This window comes from Miniopterus schreibersii, assembly GCF_964146895.1.
Source record: "Miniopterus schreibersii genome assembly, chromosome: 6".
NCBI lineage: Eukaryota > Metazoa > Chordata > Mammalia > Chiroptera > Miniopteridae > Miniopterus > Miniopterus schreibersii.
This window is the reverse complement of record NC_138107.1, coordinates 23,281,255-23,297,527: the sequence shown is the minus strand read 5'-3', so window position 1 is coordinate 23,297,527 and position 16,273 is coordinate 23,281,255. Positions and strand designations below refer to the sequence as shown.

The window sequence follows — 16,273 nt, the reverse complement described above, 5'->3', positions numbered from 1 at the left end:
ATTGCGCATATGTAGCACATGTTAGTAACTAAGTTGTGTGTCTGAAAGGTAGAGAGAAAATAAATAACAAAATAAAAATAGTGGGGGATGAGATTTTTCAACAATTTTTATTCTATTTACTTAGCAGTTTTGTAGCAATAAAGTAAATTTTTCCAAGTAGCATTATGAGGGGAAGCAGTTTCAAGGAGGAAGAAAAAGTAATATATGAAAAAAGATACCTGCGTTTATCATTTTCACTACTCGATTACTTACTTTATTAAAGTTATAAAGCAATAGAAGTAAATTTTAAAATATGGTATGCTATCAGGACTTCTTAACTATAGGAAAAAATATAAGAGATTTAATTGAGACTCCAGTAAACTTTTTATTCTTCATTATTCCTGTAATAATGACTCTAAAATGTCACCCCTTTTTTTAACCAGCAATTTAAAATTAGAGATGCATGTAGAAATAAAAACAGTGGTATTTCTCATCAGCCATAGGTCTGTGAGCTTTCTGTAATTTCTGTCACTTAGGGAGAGCAAGGAGCAGTGGGTCCCCCGGGAGAACCAGGATACCTGGGTTTACCTGGAATTCAAGGGAAAAAGGTATGTGTCATTTAGGAGATATAATTCACTTTTAATCAGCTACTAATAACATGTAAGTTTTCCTTTGGTGAAAATAGGCTGGTAAAACTGATTATACGTTTAATGACAAAGCTGACCTATATATTTGGTGCACTATGTATATAATGTGTTTAACCTCATGTTAATAGCTGTGGCGTCTTTCATGTCCCTATGTGGGTATTATCTTCTAGATGAAGACTTTGGAAGAAGCATGCAGATAAGAAAGTATAAATGTACAATTAGGTAATATTCTGTAAATTTATATTGTTTTACAGTCAATTCAGGTGAGTCAAGAATTTTTAAGGAAAAATATTCAATGTTATACCGAAATATGAATCGCTCTTACCAACACTAGCGCAAAAGTCTGAAAGGATAAAAATTACCACCAGGATGTTTGACCATGAAGTTCCTATCTATGAAACAACTGTATTACAAAGAAATCTTTTAAAATTAATTTAAGGAGTTTAAAAGTCATATATGCTCATATAAAATTCTCTCCCTCTCTCTCTCTTTCTCTAAAGGAACTCTGAGCTGTATCATTTGTTTGAAGCTTTTAAGCAACAACTGAGTGCCCATTTGTCAAAAAAGTCCATGCCACTATAAATGGACTATACATTTCAGGTTAAAAGTAAATATAGCGGCTTCTATTCTGGAAAGGATACACACTCTTAGGTCTTCATCTTCATATCCTTTGCTGCTGCAGTTTTTCTACCATTTCATTTTTCTGTCCCTCAAGTATTGTCTACTTGGCTCCTAAATTATTATGTCCAGTCTGATCCTTGATCTTTTGGTTCTGATGAGCAGTAGACAGGACTTGCTGACACAGGAGTGATCTTCATAGCAGCAAGTGTTAGACCCTGAGTGATAAGTAAATCTATTGTGAATATATATTTAGATTTAGAGGATTTCCTTGTTCAGAAATGTGTCATATAAAAGAAAATCTGTATTTTGTTTGCTGTAAACACAAAACTCTATTCTCTATGTTTAGATAACATAGGAGGTAAAAAAAGGAATTTGGAAACAGTGTCCAAGTTGAACTTTGAGCTAATGCTTACCTTTCCTGGTCTGTAGTTCATTATCTATACAAACAAGGACCTTGAACTAGTTGGTCTCTAATGTTTCTTCTAGTTGAGAAATTCTAGGAAACTTATTATTATGGAATATAATTTTCTCCCAAAGCTTCATTTTTGAAGCTTATGTTTTCTAAAACATCATTTCAACATTGTTTTATTTCATTGTTTCCTCTAAAATTGTGGCTACTATGAACTTAATGGAAGGTTTTCAGTTTGATTTCTTAAAACATTTGCCAAAATAAGCCCTCTCTTGCTTGTTTGATTAACCTCAGATTATGATCAATATAGAAACGTTTTTCTTCTTCTGGTAAAACAGAAATAGCAGTGAATTTCCTTTTGAATGTAAAAGCACAAGAAAATGTTCACTCAGAACATCATTTTGACAGAATGTGGTTTTATTTTGTTCCCAAATGTTGTGTTGGAGTCAGCTCTGTATATAAAGCACTTGTGGAATTTGCATGACATCATGTATTTTTCTTTGCTGAAAAAAAAAAAATTATTTGAAAGAATACAGAATATATTACATTCTGATACATATAAAACTGCCTTTTTGCAGGGGGACAAAGGAGATCAAGGTGAAAAAGGCATTCAGGTATGCTGTTGGCTTTTTTTTTCCCTGCTTGACTGTAGAATCGGGGCTTTGTTCTTTTTAATTCATATATTGCTTTCCCAGTTCCTTCATATTTTACCGTCAATATCTAATTGTTAAATCCCAGCTTTGTCCTTTTGCTACTAAACTTTTCAGACCACATCAACTCTAATGTTAAGATCCTGAAACACCAATCAGAAAGAATATATGCCACCCCTATGTTCATAGCAGCATTATTTATAATAGCCAACATCCGGAAACAGCCCAAATGCCCGTCAGTTAATGGGTGGATAAAAAAGCTATGAGTACATTTACACCATGGAATACTAGCTGGGTGTGAAAAAGAAGGAAGTCTTACCCTTTGGGACAGCATGGATGCACCTGGAGAGTATTATGCTAAATGAAATAAGCCAGGCAGAGACAAATATCACACAATCTCACTAATGAACAAAATAAACTGAGGAACAACATAGGACCAGAGGCATGGATACATGGAACAGACTGACAGATCCAAGACAGGAGGGGGCTGGGGGGCACTGGAAGAAATTAACCAAAGAACATGTATGCATAGCCCATGGACACCGACAAAAATGAGGTAAAGGATTTGGGGAAATTGAGTGGAGGGGGGCAAAGGGGAGGAAACAGGGGACATCTGTAATGGTGTCAACAATAAAATAAAAGATTCTTCACCACTTCACTGTTGTAGAAAACTTAGAAACCAAGTGATTGGACAAAATAAATATGAAGATTTTATTATATCTAATATATATTTATATATTTATAGTGTATATATTTGACAAAGATTTTAAATGGCTTATGGCACAAATAAATTTGATAAATTATTAACATCAAATATAAAATATATTCAAACTAATAAATAGAAGGAGAATTAAACAGAAAGTTATATATCAGGCTGAGGAAATCTAGGGTGATTTAGAAGGACATTTCGTTTTGGGTGTTTTAGCAACACAGGCAAAGAGGAGAACCATGCGACTACTATGGAAGACAGGATGGTTTCACCTCCATTCAAGTAGCTGTTCAAAGGGCCTTATCCCTAACTGAACACTGACCCATGAATAGTACACCGCTAGCAGAATCAGTGGTATGCTTCTCTGGAATAAATTATATCTGTTGGTCTTTCAATCTGTTAAGTTTCAGAAATGGAAGACTTTTCCAACCATGAATTACAAATTTAATGTCCAGACAGCACTTTCATAATGTTTTTAAGATTATAAAACTCCATTACCATGGCTGAGTTTTATGGAGCATAAGCTTAATGTAAAAAGAAAACTACTTTGCAAAATTTCAGGTAGAATTTTGAGAGCTCTAGAATTTTTGAGGCATAAAAGGAAATTTCAAACTGATGTAATAATAGAATCAAAATCTGCTAAGGTAACAGTCCAACAATTGTGTTTTTTTTTTAAAAAAGCAAAACCAGTTGTTTTTTATAGAACATATTCAAGTATTATGATTCCTCTAAATTAATTTTAAAATTAGGAGTGAGCTAAATTTTAAGTAAATGCCTATGAGTTCTAGACACATATATTCCAATTTCCTTCTTGGTATTGTTTTTGGATTTCTCACGTGCACCTCAACATATTCAAATCAGAACTTGGTATCCTTCCCCATAAACCATCTCCTATCCATAGATTCTTTGCCATAGTAACTGGCACCACCACACAGTCACCGGAGGGAAAAACGTCTTCGAAGTCACCTTAAAGGCAGGATCTTCAGATTTCTCCACACGCAGTTGTACATCTAAATGTCCCTTGTTCTTGGCTCTTCTCTTTTCCCTGCCCCACTATCCTAATCATTTCTTACCAGTGGCTCTGGATTACTGTGCTGTAATATTTTCCTAACTGCTCTGCTTAAGTCCAGTCTACTCCCTCCCCCCACCCCACACTGTCACCAGCATCCAGCCACGAAATCACCTGTCTGCTTAGGAGTCCGTCAGTGGTGCCCCACACAGTTCAACATAAAGTCTGTCCCACAGTCCCTCTTGGTTTGACTGACTCTTCTACTTCGGCCTTCTCTCTGGCCACGCTGCCCACTCTTGCCCACTCTTGCCCGCTGCTTTAGATGCACTATTGCCCTTGTCCTGTATTTGTCTTCCCGGTGGCCATCTCCCCCTCCTCCTGTTGCTGCTCTTACTCATCTCAGAGGCTGCACTCAAGGCTGAGGCATTTTCCCTGCGCTCCCTGGCAGATGTCCCTTCCTATGGTTCAGTGGTGTCCAGCCCAGATGTTTAATTATACATTGTACACTTATCAGACAGTATTTTCAGTATCCTGCTTTAAAATTTTTTCTTTCTTTTTTTTTTTTTTTAAATATATCTTTATTGATTTCAGAGAGAGGAAAGGAGGGGGAGAGAGAGAGACAGAAACATCAATGCTGAGAGAGTCACTGATCGAGCCCACAGCCCGGGCATGTGCCCTGACCGGAATCGAACCCCGATCACCTGGATCCTAGGTCGACGCTCAACCGCTGAGCCACGCCAGCCGGGCTAAAATTTTTTCAACCTTGATTGAATTGCTTGTCTTTCCCCCCACTCAGTACACAGTTGGAAGGCAACAACGATATCTTTGTTTTAGTGTCCCTGAGGCCCAGCAAACAGGTGCTTCTCAATAAATATTGAGAATTCATTTTTGTAAGAAAATGAACAAATCACTATGCAAGAGTGATTTAAAATTGTAGTCACTAGGTCTTTAACTAATTATATTATCAAGGCATCTGTTTTCCTAGAAATTGATCATGTTCTTGTTCCAGGTAGGAATGAAGCAGTGCTTCAGGGTCTAGTACAATGTCTTATATATGGTAGATATCCAAGAATATTTGTTGAGTAGGCAAATGTGTTTATATCTTTATTAATTTTTGTCTCTTCTTGTTTGTCCTGATTTAAATATATTCATTCAACATATTTTTGCGGTATATTTTTAATTTTTAAAAATTCCTTTAAAGAGGTCTTCTTGTCCTCAAATGTGTATTATCAACACTGAATATAATTACATCATTGAAATTAATAAAATGTCCACAGCCGTTGGATTTTTAAATTACTTTCATACTGTTAATGTGGACTCAGCGGAACATTCTCAGCTATCTAAAATTATTTACATGTTCTCCCAAAGTTTGTTTCTTGTCTCTATTTTAACTATAAGATTAGGTTGATTTCCCTCTCACTTTTATTTTCTTTGAGAGGCTACCCCATATCTAACATCATTTTACATATTTGCATTACTGCTTTCATGATATTTCTTCTAGACTATATGATAGTACATGGTTTGTGTTTATATGTGATTGCATCATATGTGTGCAAACTAATTAATAACATTTTGTTAAATTTTAAAGGGTCAAAAGGGAGAAAATGGAAGACCAGGGATTCCAGGACAACAGGTATTTTTTTTTCTTTGATGGAAAATTAAATAGGGAATAACATAACTGGACAATGCTGAGTGAGGGTTACTTTCAAATAAAAATAGGGGAGAAACAAAGATACACCGTTCTAATCAAACAAGGTTGAAAATACTAGGTGGTGGTACAATGTTTGCTTTAATTGTTCGTTTTATGTTTATTTTCTTATCCCATTTCTTTTGGCTATGAAACTTGCTTTTCAATGCTTTTTTCTGGCCATGTGCATGACAGAAGGTGGACAATGCCACCCATTTTAGGAGCATTTATTGGCCAGAGTCAGCCATACAGTGACGGTATCTCCATATCCACTGTTGAGTCTTGATTTTCTTCTCACACTATGAACAGCGGGGTCCATATGTGGTGGAGGGATGCACTTGTTTTCCTCCAGTTTGTTCAGAGATATAAATTACTACACCAGAGACTTACTAAAATCCTGTCTTGAGGGGCTGTGTTACGAAACAGATACATAATAAAATTGTTTTGCTTTTCCCCTGACTAAACTCTCCTCATTAGTTAGTGTCCCAGCAAGATCACCATTTGGCACATAAGTTCAGTCAGAGCCAAAGTGGACCAAGAAGAACATAAATGTGATTAATACTTATAGAGCATGTTTCCTGCTGCACCGCCTGCAGTTAAGCTCAGTTCCAACTTGGTCCGCATCTAAAGAGCAAGCTATACATATGAGCCCTCCCACAGGGTGGGACTCTTTTGCATGTGGGTAGGAGAAAGATTCAGTAATTAGTTTTAGAGACACATGGATAAAACTGTATAGTGATGTCTCCAAAGACAGGGCTCTCTGTATCCCTCACTTGGAGAAATCTGAAAGTCCACGGAGAGAGTGTTTAAAATGGCCCCAAGGTTGTCTGTAATATGGGATGGAAGGTGAGTGCAAGATACCTAAAAGAGTTGAGAATTTGAAGCTAACAATAAGCACCAAGGTATCTAAGAGGAGAAATAGATTGGGTTTCCCTGTAGACCATTACGTCAATGGAAAATGTCTCTTAATTTTAGTGTTCCTCCACTTGACTCAGATCCATAGATGACACCACCAGCTCTGTCCCTGTTTGCCTCCCTGGCAACCCAGACCAACCCTCTCAATTTCCCTGAGTTAATCACACAGTCTCTATAAGTAGCTCTTCCCCGAGGAAGACCTTCACGCCTTCATCTATTCAACCTTCCTAACCCAGGGCTTTCACCAGAAACTGTTACTCACAATAACTCTCTGGAAAGAAGGATATTTCCTGTGGAATTTGAGCTCACACTTAGCTAGCTCACTGACTTACAGATGACAGTGTCTCCAAGTTTCCCTTGTTTGTTTCTCACTTCTCAAGGAAAATAGCAAGTCTGCTCCCTAAGGTAGGACTTGAATTCCCTAGAAAGCTTCTGTCCTTTATGGAAAGCTGCATTTCCCACCACCAGGAACTGAGCTGAAGTGGAGGACCCTGGAGCCAGAACACTTGTTGCTTTTCAGAAGCTGGACAGTCTACCCAAACTCTTTAAGTCAACAAAGTCTTAGTTACCTGCCATCCTACTAAGTGCTGCACATGTGTAATTTCTTGGCCTTCCTCTTGTGAATGGAGTTCATGAGAATGTTTCTCTCATGAAATCATTTTAGTGGATTCTCAGTGACAGCTGTTTTCAGTTTCAGCTCTTATTCAGCTCTAGGCCTGAGAACTTACTATTTTATCTTTCCTCTTACACTGGCTCCAGCCGTAGGATGACATCTGGTAGAAAATACTGCTGCATATTTTCAGAATCCTCAATATTTAAAGAATGGCCTTATACAGAGAGTTTTATTAACTAAGATTTTTATATGAAAACGAAGTGTTTTTATGCTCACATTTAATTTGAGAGTCTACCTTTCTCTGTGCCATACACTGATTTTACCTAATTTTTCTTTCCTTTTGTCTAAATTGAATATCCATGTTTAAGGAACTGAGAAATGAATCAAAATAAATACTCAAATACTGTGGAATGTTACACACTAAGTTTTATATGGAATTGAAGGACACCAAGTTTTAATTTTAAAGTTAAATAATGAAATCCTACCTGCGTCCAGGAAAACTATACCCTTTTTTTGAACTGATATTGTGTGGTTTTAGAGCCTGCGTGTATGATGAATTTCAAAATAGGAAAATTTTAATGCCTTTCCCGAAAGTTCTTATATCACGTCATTGAAATGAACATGTCAAGAAGATGAGTGAAAACTAATTTAATACAGCCAACGCATGTATCCACATCCAGGAATTGTAATGAGGGAGTTTCATGTTTGGGCTCCCATTGTTTCTATCACTGAAACAAAATATACCATATTGAACATCACACTGCTTCTCTAATTTCCAAATTCAATAGCAGTGAGTGGTTTAGGCAGAAGACAAATAGACATTTTCCTCCCTATTAATCACTTTTGCTGGTATCTTTGCTTTAACTCATCTTTTTATCAGTAGTATGCAATTAAATTTAACTTTAAGAGCATAAGCAGAAAAAGACAATGCTTCTTTTAATCACAAAATAAAAGAATAAATATACCTTCTATTACCTTATTTGAATTTGAATTTTCATTAAAATAGTAATATATGTTAAGTTCATCATGAAATTTATTATTTTTAAAAAATTTAAATAGAATTCAGACTCTCATTCTAACCTACATATTTGGCCTGCAGCATATAAAAATATTCATATCTAAGAATGAAACAGTTACATAAATTAACATTTTTATATATCCAGTTAATATATTGCCTAGTCATTGGTCTCCTTCAAAAAGGCAAAAAATATCTCTTATGTATGTAATTCTGTCACCAATTTTTGTCAATATTTTCCAATATAAAAATTAAAGTTGATCAGCTGTGTGGTAAATGGTGCATGCCACATTACTGGTACTGTAGCTTGCACGTTTATTATAGTTTTTTTCCTATTATTATTTTCAAAGGGAATTCAAGGTCATCATGGTACAAGAGGAGAGGTATGTTTCTTCATCTGTTATGCTCCCTCTGTTCTGTTCTTATTGCTTGAATTCTCACTACCATATAAATCTAGCAATTGATATTGCAAACAGAAAATGCCTTTTATGCTCTTTAGTATTTCCTGGATAGTGACTTTCAGAATACACAGATTCATTCAAGTAGGTATGAAATGTTATGTACTTGACAGTATTATGGGTGGTTCTTCTAGATTAGGGGCAATTTTTCAATTAGTAATATTGTGTTTTTATATTTGTCTAACTAGAATTTAAACTCCTTGGAAACAAGACTGTATCTTGTTCATTGTTGTATCTCTGCCACTGTACATATTGCCTACATAATATACTGAAGAAATAGTGGATATTTGTAGGGTTGCATGGATGGGTGGATGGATGCATAAATATCAGTTAAGGTGATATAAAATTTCCCTCTTGATCAATAACAGTATTTTCCAGCAGTTTTCTGTATAACATATATTTATATCCATATCCTTGAGGATTTTTCAGATGCAATTATACCTCCTGAAATATTTAAATAGAATGCCTGAGGATTTCTTTTGCTTCTAGAAAGGTGAAAAGGGAGAACCTGGTTTCAGAGGTGCCACTGGACCCAAAGGAGAATCTGGGATGGATGGCCTGATGGGGCCTGTGGGTCCCCAGGGACAACCTGGGGAAACAGGCCCTCAGGGGCCTCCAGGATTGGATGGGAAGCCTGTATGTATTCTACTTTCTCTCATAGTTTTCATTGCTTTTTACTTGGTATATACATCTTATAACCCCTAATAATTTGATGCAGGGAAGAGAATTTTCAGAACAGTTTATTCGACAAGTTTGCACTGATGTGTTAAGAGGTAAGTATCAAACAAAATTTTTTATAACTTTTTTCAAATTACAAAAAGAAAACCAATTTTTCAGTAGAAATTATAAAAGATACAAGTAAGATAAAAAAGAAAATAAAGAACAACATTTATAAACCTTTGTCTGTATTTTTCTAGATGAGTATTTTTATAATGAAGATGAAAGATTGTATGTACCCTTTTGTAATATTTTTAATAAAGCAATTTATTATTTTTTCATCATTAATAAATTTTCTGACATAATTATGATAATTTAATGCATAAATATGAATGCCTTTAATTTATCAAATTTTTCTTCAGGGCACTTTCACTTTTTCCCCAAAGTTAAGCAAATGATAAAATAAAATTACACAGAGCAATGAATATTTACATAGTTAAATTCCTAGAAGTGAAATTATTGCCCAAGTGATACACATCTGTAAAGTTTTTAAAAATTATTAGAGATATTGTTAATTGCTGCTCACACTGAAGCATAAGGAGGTGGGGTTCTTTGTTTTTAAGCCCAGCTACCAGTCTTACTTCAGAGTGGAAGGATTCAAACTTGTGATCGTTGCCAGTCCCAACATGGTTCCCCTGGTGTTCCTGGGCCACCTGGTCCTATAGGCCCAGAAGGTCCCCGAGGATTTCCTGGTTTGCCAGGAAGAGAGGGTGTTCCTGGACTAATGGGTGCTCCTGGACGCCCAGGTGCCAGAGGATTCAAAGGTATTTAATTTGTGTGCTTAAGCAAATGAACAAGAAAGGTATTTTTTTTTTTTGTATCTACACCCTAAATTTGTTCAGGAGGAAAGAATTCATCATTGTTTTCATGATGACAAAATATTTTTTGTAAATCCTTTAGCCTCTAAGTAGTTTGTCAACTGAATTAAAGAACACTTATTCTATTTCTTGAAGCAACATTTTCAAGTAGAGGGAGATAGGTCAGAGTTATGAAGATGTAAAGTTACAAATTAGAAAATGTTGACAGTGCACTTAGAAATTTTACTTGAGTCTAATAAGGTCTTTAAATAGAAAACCAGAGATGCTATTTCCTTTTTTTTTGACTTTGGTAATTTCTGTTACCAAAATTACTCAATTAATTTTTCTATTACAGGAAAAATTATGTTTTGCAGCCAAACTTTCCAATAACCCACAACTTACTTCTCTTTGCCTTTGAATGTTTATGTGAAATGTTATTTGCTAATTCTTCTCTTTTAATTTAATATTTTATGACAATATAGATGTTTCATTAAAGTAATAAAAGAACAAGGATAATTAACAGAAAGGGCTAATAATTCCAAACCATTTTCCTTTCTTAATATTTAATCCCTACTAAATATTTCTGGCCACTGATACTTTTAGAAATTGTTGCTTCAAAAATTGTTTCCTGTTAGTAATAATAAATAGGTGGCAAGCTATTTTAAAGAGATGTATTTTTCTTTCAATGTGTGTATTAACAGCTTTTAAATAAACAACCTAGGAGGCTGTGATCTTATAGGAAAAATTAGCTTACTCCCATCTTTAACACTACAGGCCTACCAGGAAGAAATGGGGCAAAGGGGAGCCAAGGGTTTGGGTACCCTGGAGAGCAAGGTCCTCCTGGTCCACCAGGTAAGAATTGCTGTATGTTTATCAGTGTTGCTGCATATTTTGCTTTAAGAAAAGCATCATAAATCTATGTCAAATAATTTGAAACCAAGACTCTTAAGTTACCCTCTTCTAGCTGTGTTATTTAACTTTGCCATGCCTCAGTTTCCACATTTGTAACATGGTGATGACATATCATCTACCTCATGACATTATTCAAAGAATAAGTGGGTTGATGCATGTAGTGCTTGCAGAACAGTACATGACAATCATAGCTATGTTTTCAATAAATGTGTGCTACTATTATTTTAGATGATATTATTACCTCATGAGGCTTTGGGTGGATCAAATAATTTAATACTGTTTATATAAAACACTTAGAGCAATATCTACAATTGTAGTTAAGTGTTAAATCAATGTTTATTAGTAGTCCTAGTAGCAGGAAGTAGTAGTGGCAGGAAATGCCCCACAACCACTCTGCTTTATCCCCAAACCTGAATATTTTGCTTTTGTTATTTTGAAGCATCAACTTTAAAAGGTCAGTATCCTAAATTAACTCTTCTTTCTTTGAGTGTGCTAATTGAACTAATTGGGCTGTGGTTCACACATTAGTACTATAGCACTTATGAGTATTGATCACTATTTTACTATGTGTGATAATGACAATATATTTAGATGTTCCGACTAAAAGAATATGTATATTGGAAATAGTAATTTTTATTGCAAATATGGCACAAGAGTGACATTAGAGTTTTAGCATATATATATATATATATATATATATATATATATGCTAAATTAGGAGGATATATATATAATAATATAATTTATAATAATACTGGCAGAAAATATGCTGAAAGGAAGAAATAAGTTTGGACAACCCACAAACTGAAATATTAGAATGTTAGCTCAATGTCTTAATTGGTAGCATGCTTGCTATATTAATATAGCTTAGCTTAGTTTTACAAAAATTACTGATTACTTTTGTATGGTCCTTTTCAAAGTGGCAGGTATGTAGAATTAGCAAAAGAATAGCTGTTTTTTTCACATTAGTGCAAATATGTACAATTTTCAAGAATTTTCTTTTTCCAGCTTAAATATCTTACAGAATCAGCTGTAACACCATCCAAAACCAAACTCCCCTGTTCACACACTGCTAATGTCCCATCGTAGGTCCAGAGGGCCCTCCTGGAATAAGCAAAGAAGGTCCTCCGGGAGACCCAGGTCTTCCTGGGAAAGATGGAGATCATGGAAAACCTGGCATCCAAGGGCAGCCAGGTCCCCCAGGCATCTGCGATCCATCGCTGTGTTTTAGCGTAATTGTCGGGAGAGATCCATTTAGGAAAGGACCAAACTATTAGTGTCTGATGCCTCGTTCAGCATCCTAGGCAGGGGGCTTTTCTTCTGTGGCCTTTTGAATCTCAGGAAGATAACAACAGTCATCCCTTGAAAAGGAACTGAAGTACCTCGGCGTTTTTAATTATTATTTTTCCTTAAGGAAAAATAGAGAAAAAGTCACATATACTGATCTTACAGTATCCTTCGTAATTTGGAGCCTTTAGATTAGTAGCATTAACTAAGTCTCAAGGGTTTCTTGTAAGTCCATTTGTTTTCATCAAAGCTGAATATGAAAACCTCCATTGCCTGTTAGCCAGTCCCTGGCGGTCACTGTGAACTATTTCACATGCAGCAGAGTATTTGAGTTCAGTTTCATGTCCGTGTGAATTTCATGCTTCGTAACTCACGCTTCTTCATTAGACAGAACGTGTTTCTGGTCATTCATTGGAAATGAGATCAGGGCTGATATTCAGCTGGGACAGACCATATCGCCACACCAGGCGTTGACTCCAGTGTCTGTGCTTACTGGATGGGGCAATGGACTGCGGGTTGCTCAACGTCTTGAATTTTACATGTGAATAAGATTAATGTGTTTCTTATTTCATTTGCAAATTATCAAATTTGATTAATGACAAAGCTAAGAAAGTATCAGCTTACAGGAAAAAATATTTTTAAAAAGTGCCATTGTACCTGGTCAATATATTCAAAGCAAACAGAAGCTTAGAAATACTAAAGACTTTCTTCTTCAGACTTGCTTGGTAATTGGAATGTTTGTTGCATGCCTTCATGTTCCATTTCACTTATTATATGTGTATGTTCATATATGTTAACTTTCATTGTAGCAAAGCTAATGGCAATAAATGCTGTGGTTGAAGGAAACTCCACAGTTCCTAGTATGTCTTGATGTTTTAAGTAGACTATAATATTATGAATAGTCTTTGGGTACTGTACTTAATGCTTTTGTAAGGAACATAATTTGAGATACTTTATCTTTATTATGCTCTTAATTTTGTTATATGCTTGTTATTCAAAGTACAATAAAGTTTTTACATACCTGATTGCAGTGTCTTTTTTTTTTTTTTTTTTTTTTTTACTGTACTATAACTTATTTTTCTTTTTTCCTTTTAAGTGTTGAATTTATTGGGGCGACACTGGTTAACACAATTATACAGGTTTCAGGTGCATAATTCTACAGTACATCATCTGTACACTGTATTGTGTGTTTACAACTCTAAGTCTCCCTCTATCACCATTTATCCCCCCTGTACCCCCCTTCACCTCCCCCTCGCTGCTCCAGCAATCACCACACTGTTGTCCATGTCCATGAATTTTTTTCTCTTTTGCTCAATATATTCAACCCCCACCACTTACACACCCACACAACCCTCCCTCCCCCCATACCCCGGTTTCTATCAACAACCAGGTGCAGGTATGGCTCCCAGACGTAGGTCCTCTGGCCCTATGGGCAGTGACTCTTAACCCTTCCTGAGTTATGGGCCCCTTTGGAATCTCCTAAGGTCTTCCTAGAAAAATGAACACAGGGTTTCAGGAGACCAGTCAGTAGGAATGAGACTTGAATCCAAGTCCCATTAGTGATAAACAGCCTGATTGTCATCCCTCTAGGACCTATAGGCCATTTCTAGCAGACCCTGCTGATTTTGTGCTCAGGGAGGGAGGGACACCCCCTTTTTCTGTCTATAGTGTTTCTTAAGTTCTCTGGAGGCAAGGGATCTGAGGAGTTTTAGTGTCCTTTTTTATACATAATTTTAACTGATTGTTGAGTGTATTATTCATATCACCTGGTTATCTATTCATTGGATATAATTTTATTAAATTATGTACCCTATCCTTAAATAACTGGTTCATCTGAAATAACTTAGAATTCAGTTGGTGTGCTACTCACCTCAATGAGCAGCACTTGCTTCTGGGCCCAGAAATGGCTGTTGATCAGTGTTTAGCTTTATTGACGTCATTCTGCCACTTTGATGAGGACCTTGGAGGAAAATGATGTCCATGACATAAGGCTTGCTTTGCTGTTCTATCTCCAGCAAAGCCCCAGGTATCCGATTAGGCCTAACCATTCTAAAACCCCTGCTAATTATGGTATTTTATGCTAAGACCTGGTAAAGAGCAGAATAGATAGTTCCTATCATTTCTTAATTTATTCAACCAGCATTGACCACAGGACTATTAAGTGCTAGTTACTGTGGTAGGGATACAATAGCAATATTACATAGAGGCTGGCCTAAGGGAACTCAAGTCTAATGAGGCACAGGTAAGTAAACAGGTGATTCCTATACATTCATTCTAAGAAAGGAGAAAATGCTGTAGAAATATATAGCATGATGCTATGGACTGAATTGTACCTTTTCCAAATTCATATGTTGAATCCATAACCTCGATGTGACCATATTTGGAGATAGGGCTTTTAGGAGGTAATTAAGGTTATGAGGTCATAAGAGTAGGGTCCTAATCTCATAAGATTGGTGACCTTATAAGAGGAAGATGTTCTCTCTCTCTTTAGATGCCTGCACACATGATAGGCCATGTGAGCACATAAGGCCAAGCTTGAAATGGAGCTGAAAATTATTCTTTGATTCCCCAGTAGAGGGCAGCAAAATATATAAATATATATTTTTTATATTTGTTATATATATCTTAATATATTTATCATATAAACTATAACTATATATATTTAGCCTGAACATTTTTTCAGTATTCTAAGTATGTTTAGATTTATAGCCTTAAAATTTAATTATTCCAAAGAAGAAAAAAAATACTGTTTTCATAAGTTGAAACCACAGTTGATGAAGCCATTTATATTTCGAAGTCTTGACTTTCTGCTTTAACTTTATAGGGTGCAGTTTACCTAAGTAAAGTGCTCTGGCGAGGGGCTTTGATTAATTCTTTGGATTGATAGCTTTATTGTCAAAGCAGAGGTTCGAAGCCCACTGCTGGTATTCCTCAGTTACAGATCTGGTCCATTGGCTGGCGTCTTAGCTGTGTTATGCTTGGGGAAGACAGAAAGTTGTTCTTATCATTATTTAGAGATTACAGTGAATAGTCAATCTGCATGTCCTATAATCCTGGTATAGTACATTGTACAAAATGTTGACACAAGAAACAAGCAGCTCTTTGGCTAAAGCATTGGTAGCCTAAGCTTTGAGAACTATGGAATATAATGCGGAGCACAGAGGGAAATTAAAATTAAGTCTGCCTGTAGTTTTAAGGAAAAGGCCAGAAATAAACCCATACTTTAGTTAAATTTTCTATAAGGATTTCTCTGGAATGTTTTAACAAAACTTTATCTTAAGAGCTACATAGAAAAGTTCATTTTGTCCAAATAACATATTTGAAATAAGGAACATTATTACTGTTTTTGCTCACTAAATTATTTCTGGGTTCTGCCTTCCCCAAAGTAGGTTTTCACCGAAGAATTTTGAATAAATAGATAGATTTTAAATGTTCCATATTGATATCTTAGAAGAAAATGACAACTTGAAATAACTGATGGAGTATCATCCTGAATTAACAGAGAACTGAGAAATACTGACTGTGTTTTTCCACTGTGGTCCAGTTCAGATGCCATTTGAAAAGTGTCTATAGCCCTGACCAGCGTGGCTCAGTTTGTTGAGTGTTGTCCCATGCACCCAGAGGTCATTGGGTCAATTCCAGGTCAGGGCACAGGACTTGGCTGAGGATTTGACCCCCAGTAGGGGGTGTGAAGGAGGCAACCAATTGATACTTTGGTGTTTCTCTCCTTCTCCCTCCCTTTCTCTCTCTCTCTGTAAAATTAATAAAAGCATATTTAAAAAAAGAAAAAAAAAAGTGTCTATAGCTCTTATAGAGTGAAATTCAATGTAAAATTTTGAAATAGGTAA

At 35.8% G+C, this 16,273-nt stretch overlaps 1 protein-coding gene across 1 annotated transcript in view; it reads left to right on the top strand.

Moving 5' to 3' along the window:
- Positions 1-13,449, top strand: part of COL21A1 (collagen type XXI alpha 1 chain) — a 164,471-nt gene extending 151,022 nt beyond the window's left edge. The window contains exons 21-29 of the mRNA XM_081141626.1: positions 516-587; positions 2,235-2,270; positions 5,613-5,657; positions 8,605-8,637; positions 9,202-9,348; positions 9,431-9,485; positions 9,993-10,193; positions 11,001-11,078; positions 12,228-13,449. Of these exons, the coding sequence (XP_080997752.1) occupies positions 516-587; positions 2,235-2,270; positions 5,613-5,657; positions 8,605-8,637; positions 9,202-9,348; positions 9,431-9,485; positions 9,993-10,193; positions 11,001-11,078; positions 12,228-12,415 (855 nt within the window). The 3' untranslated portion in view covers positions 12,416-13,449. The remainder of the gene's footprint in view (positions 1-515; positions 588-2,234; positions 2,271-5,612; positions 5,658-8,604; positions 8,638-9,201; positions 9,349-9,430; positions 9,486-9,992; positions 10,194-11,000; positions 11,079-12,227) is intronic.
- Positions 13,450-16,273: the final 2,824 nt, after the last annotated feature.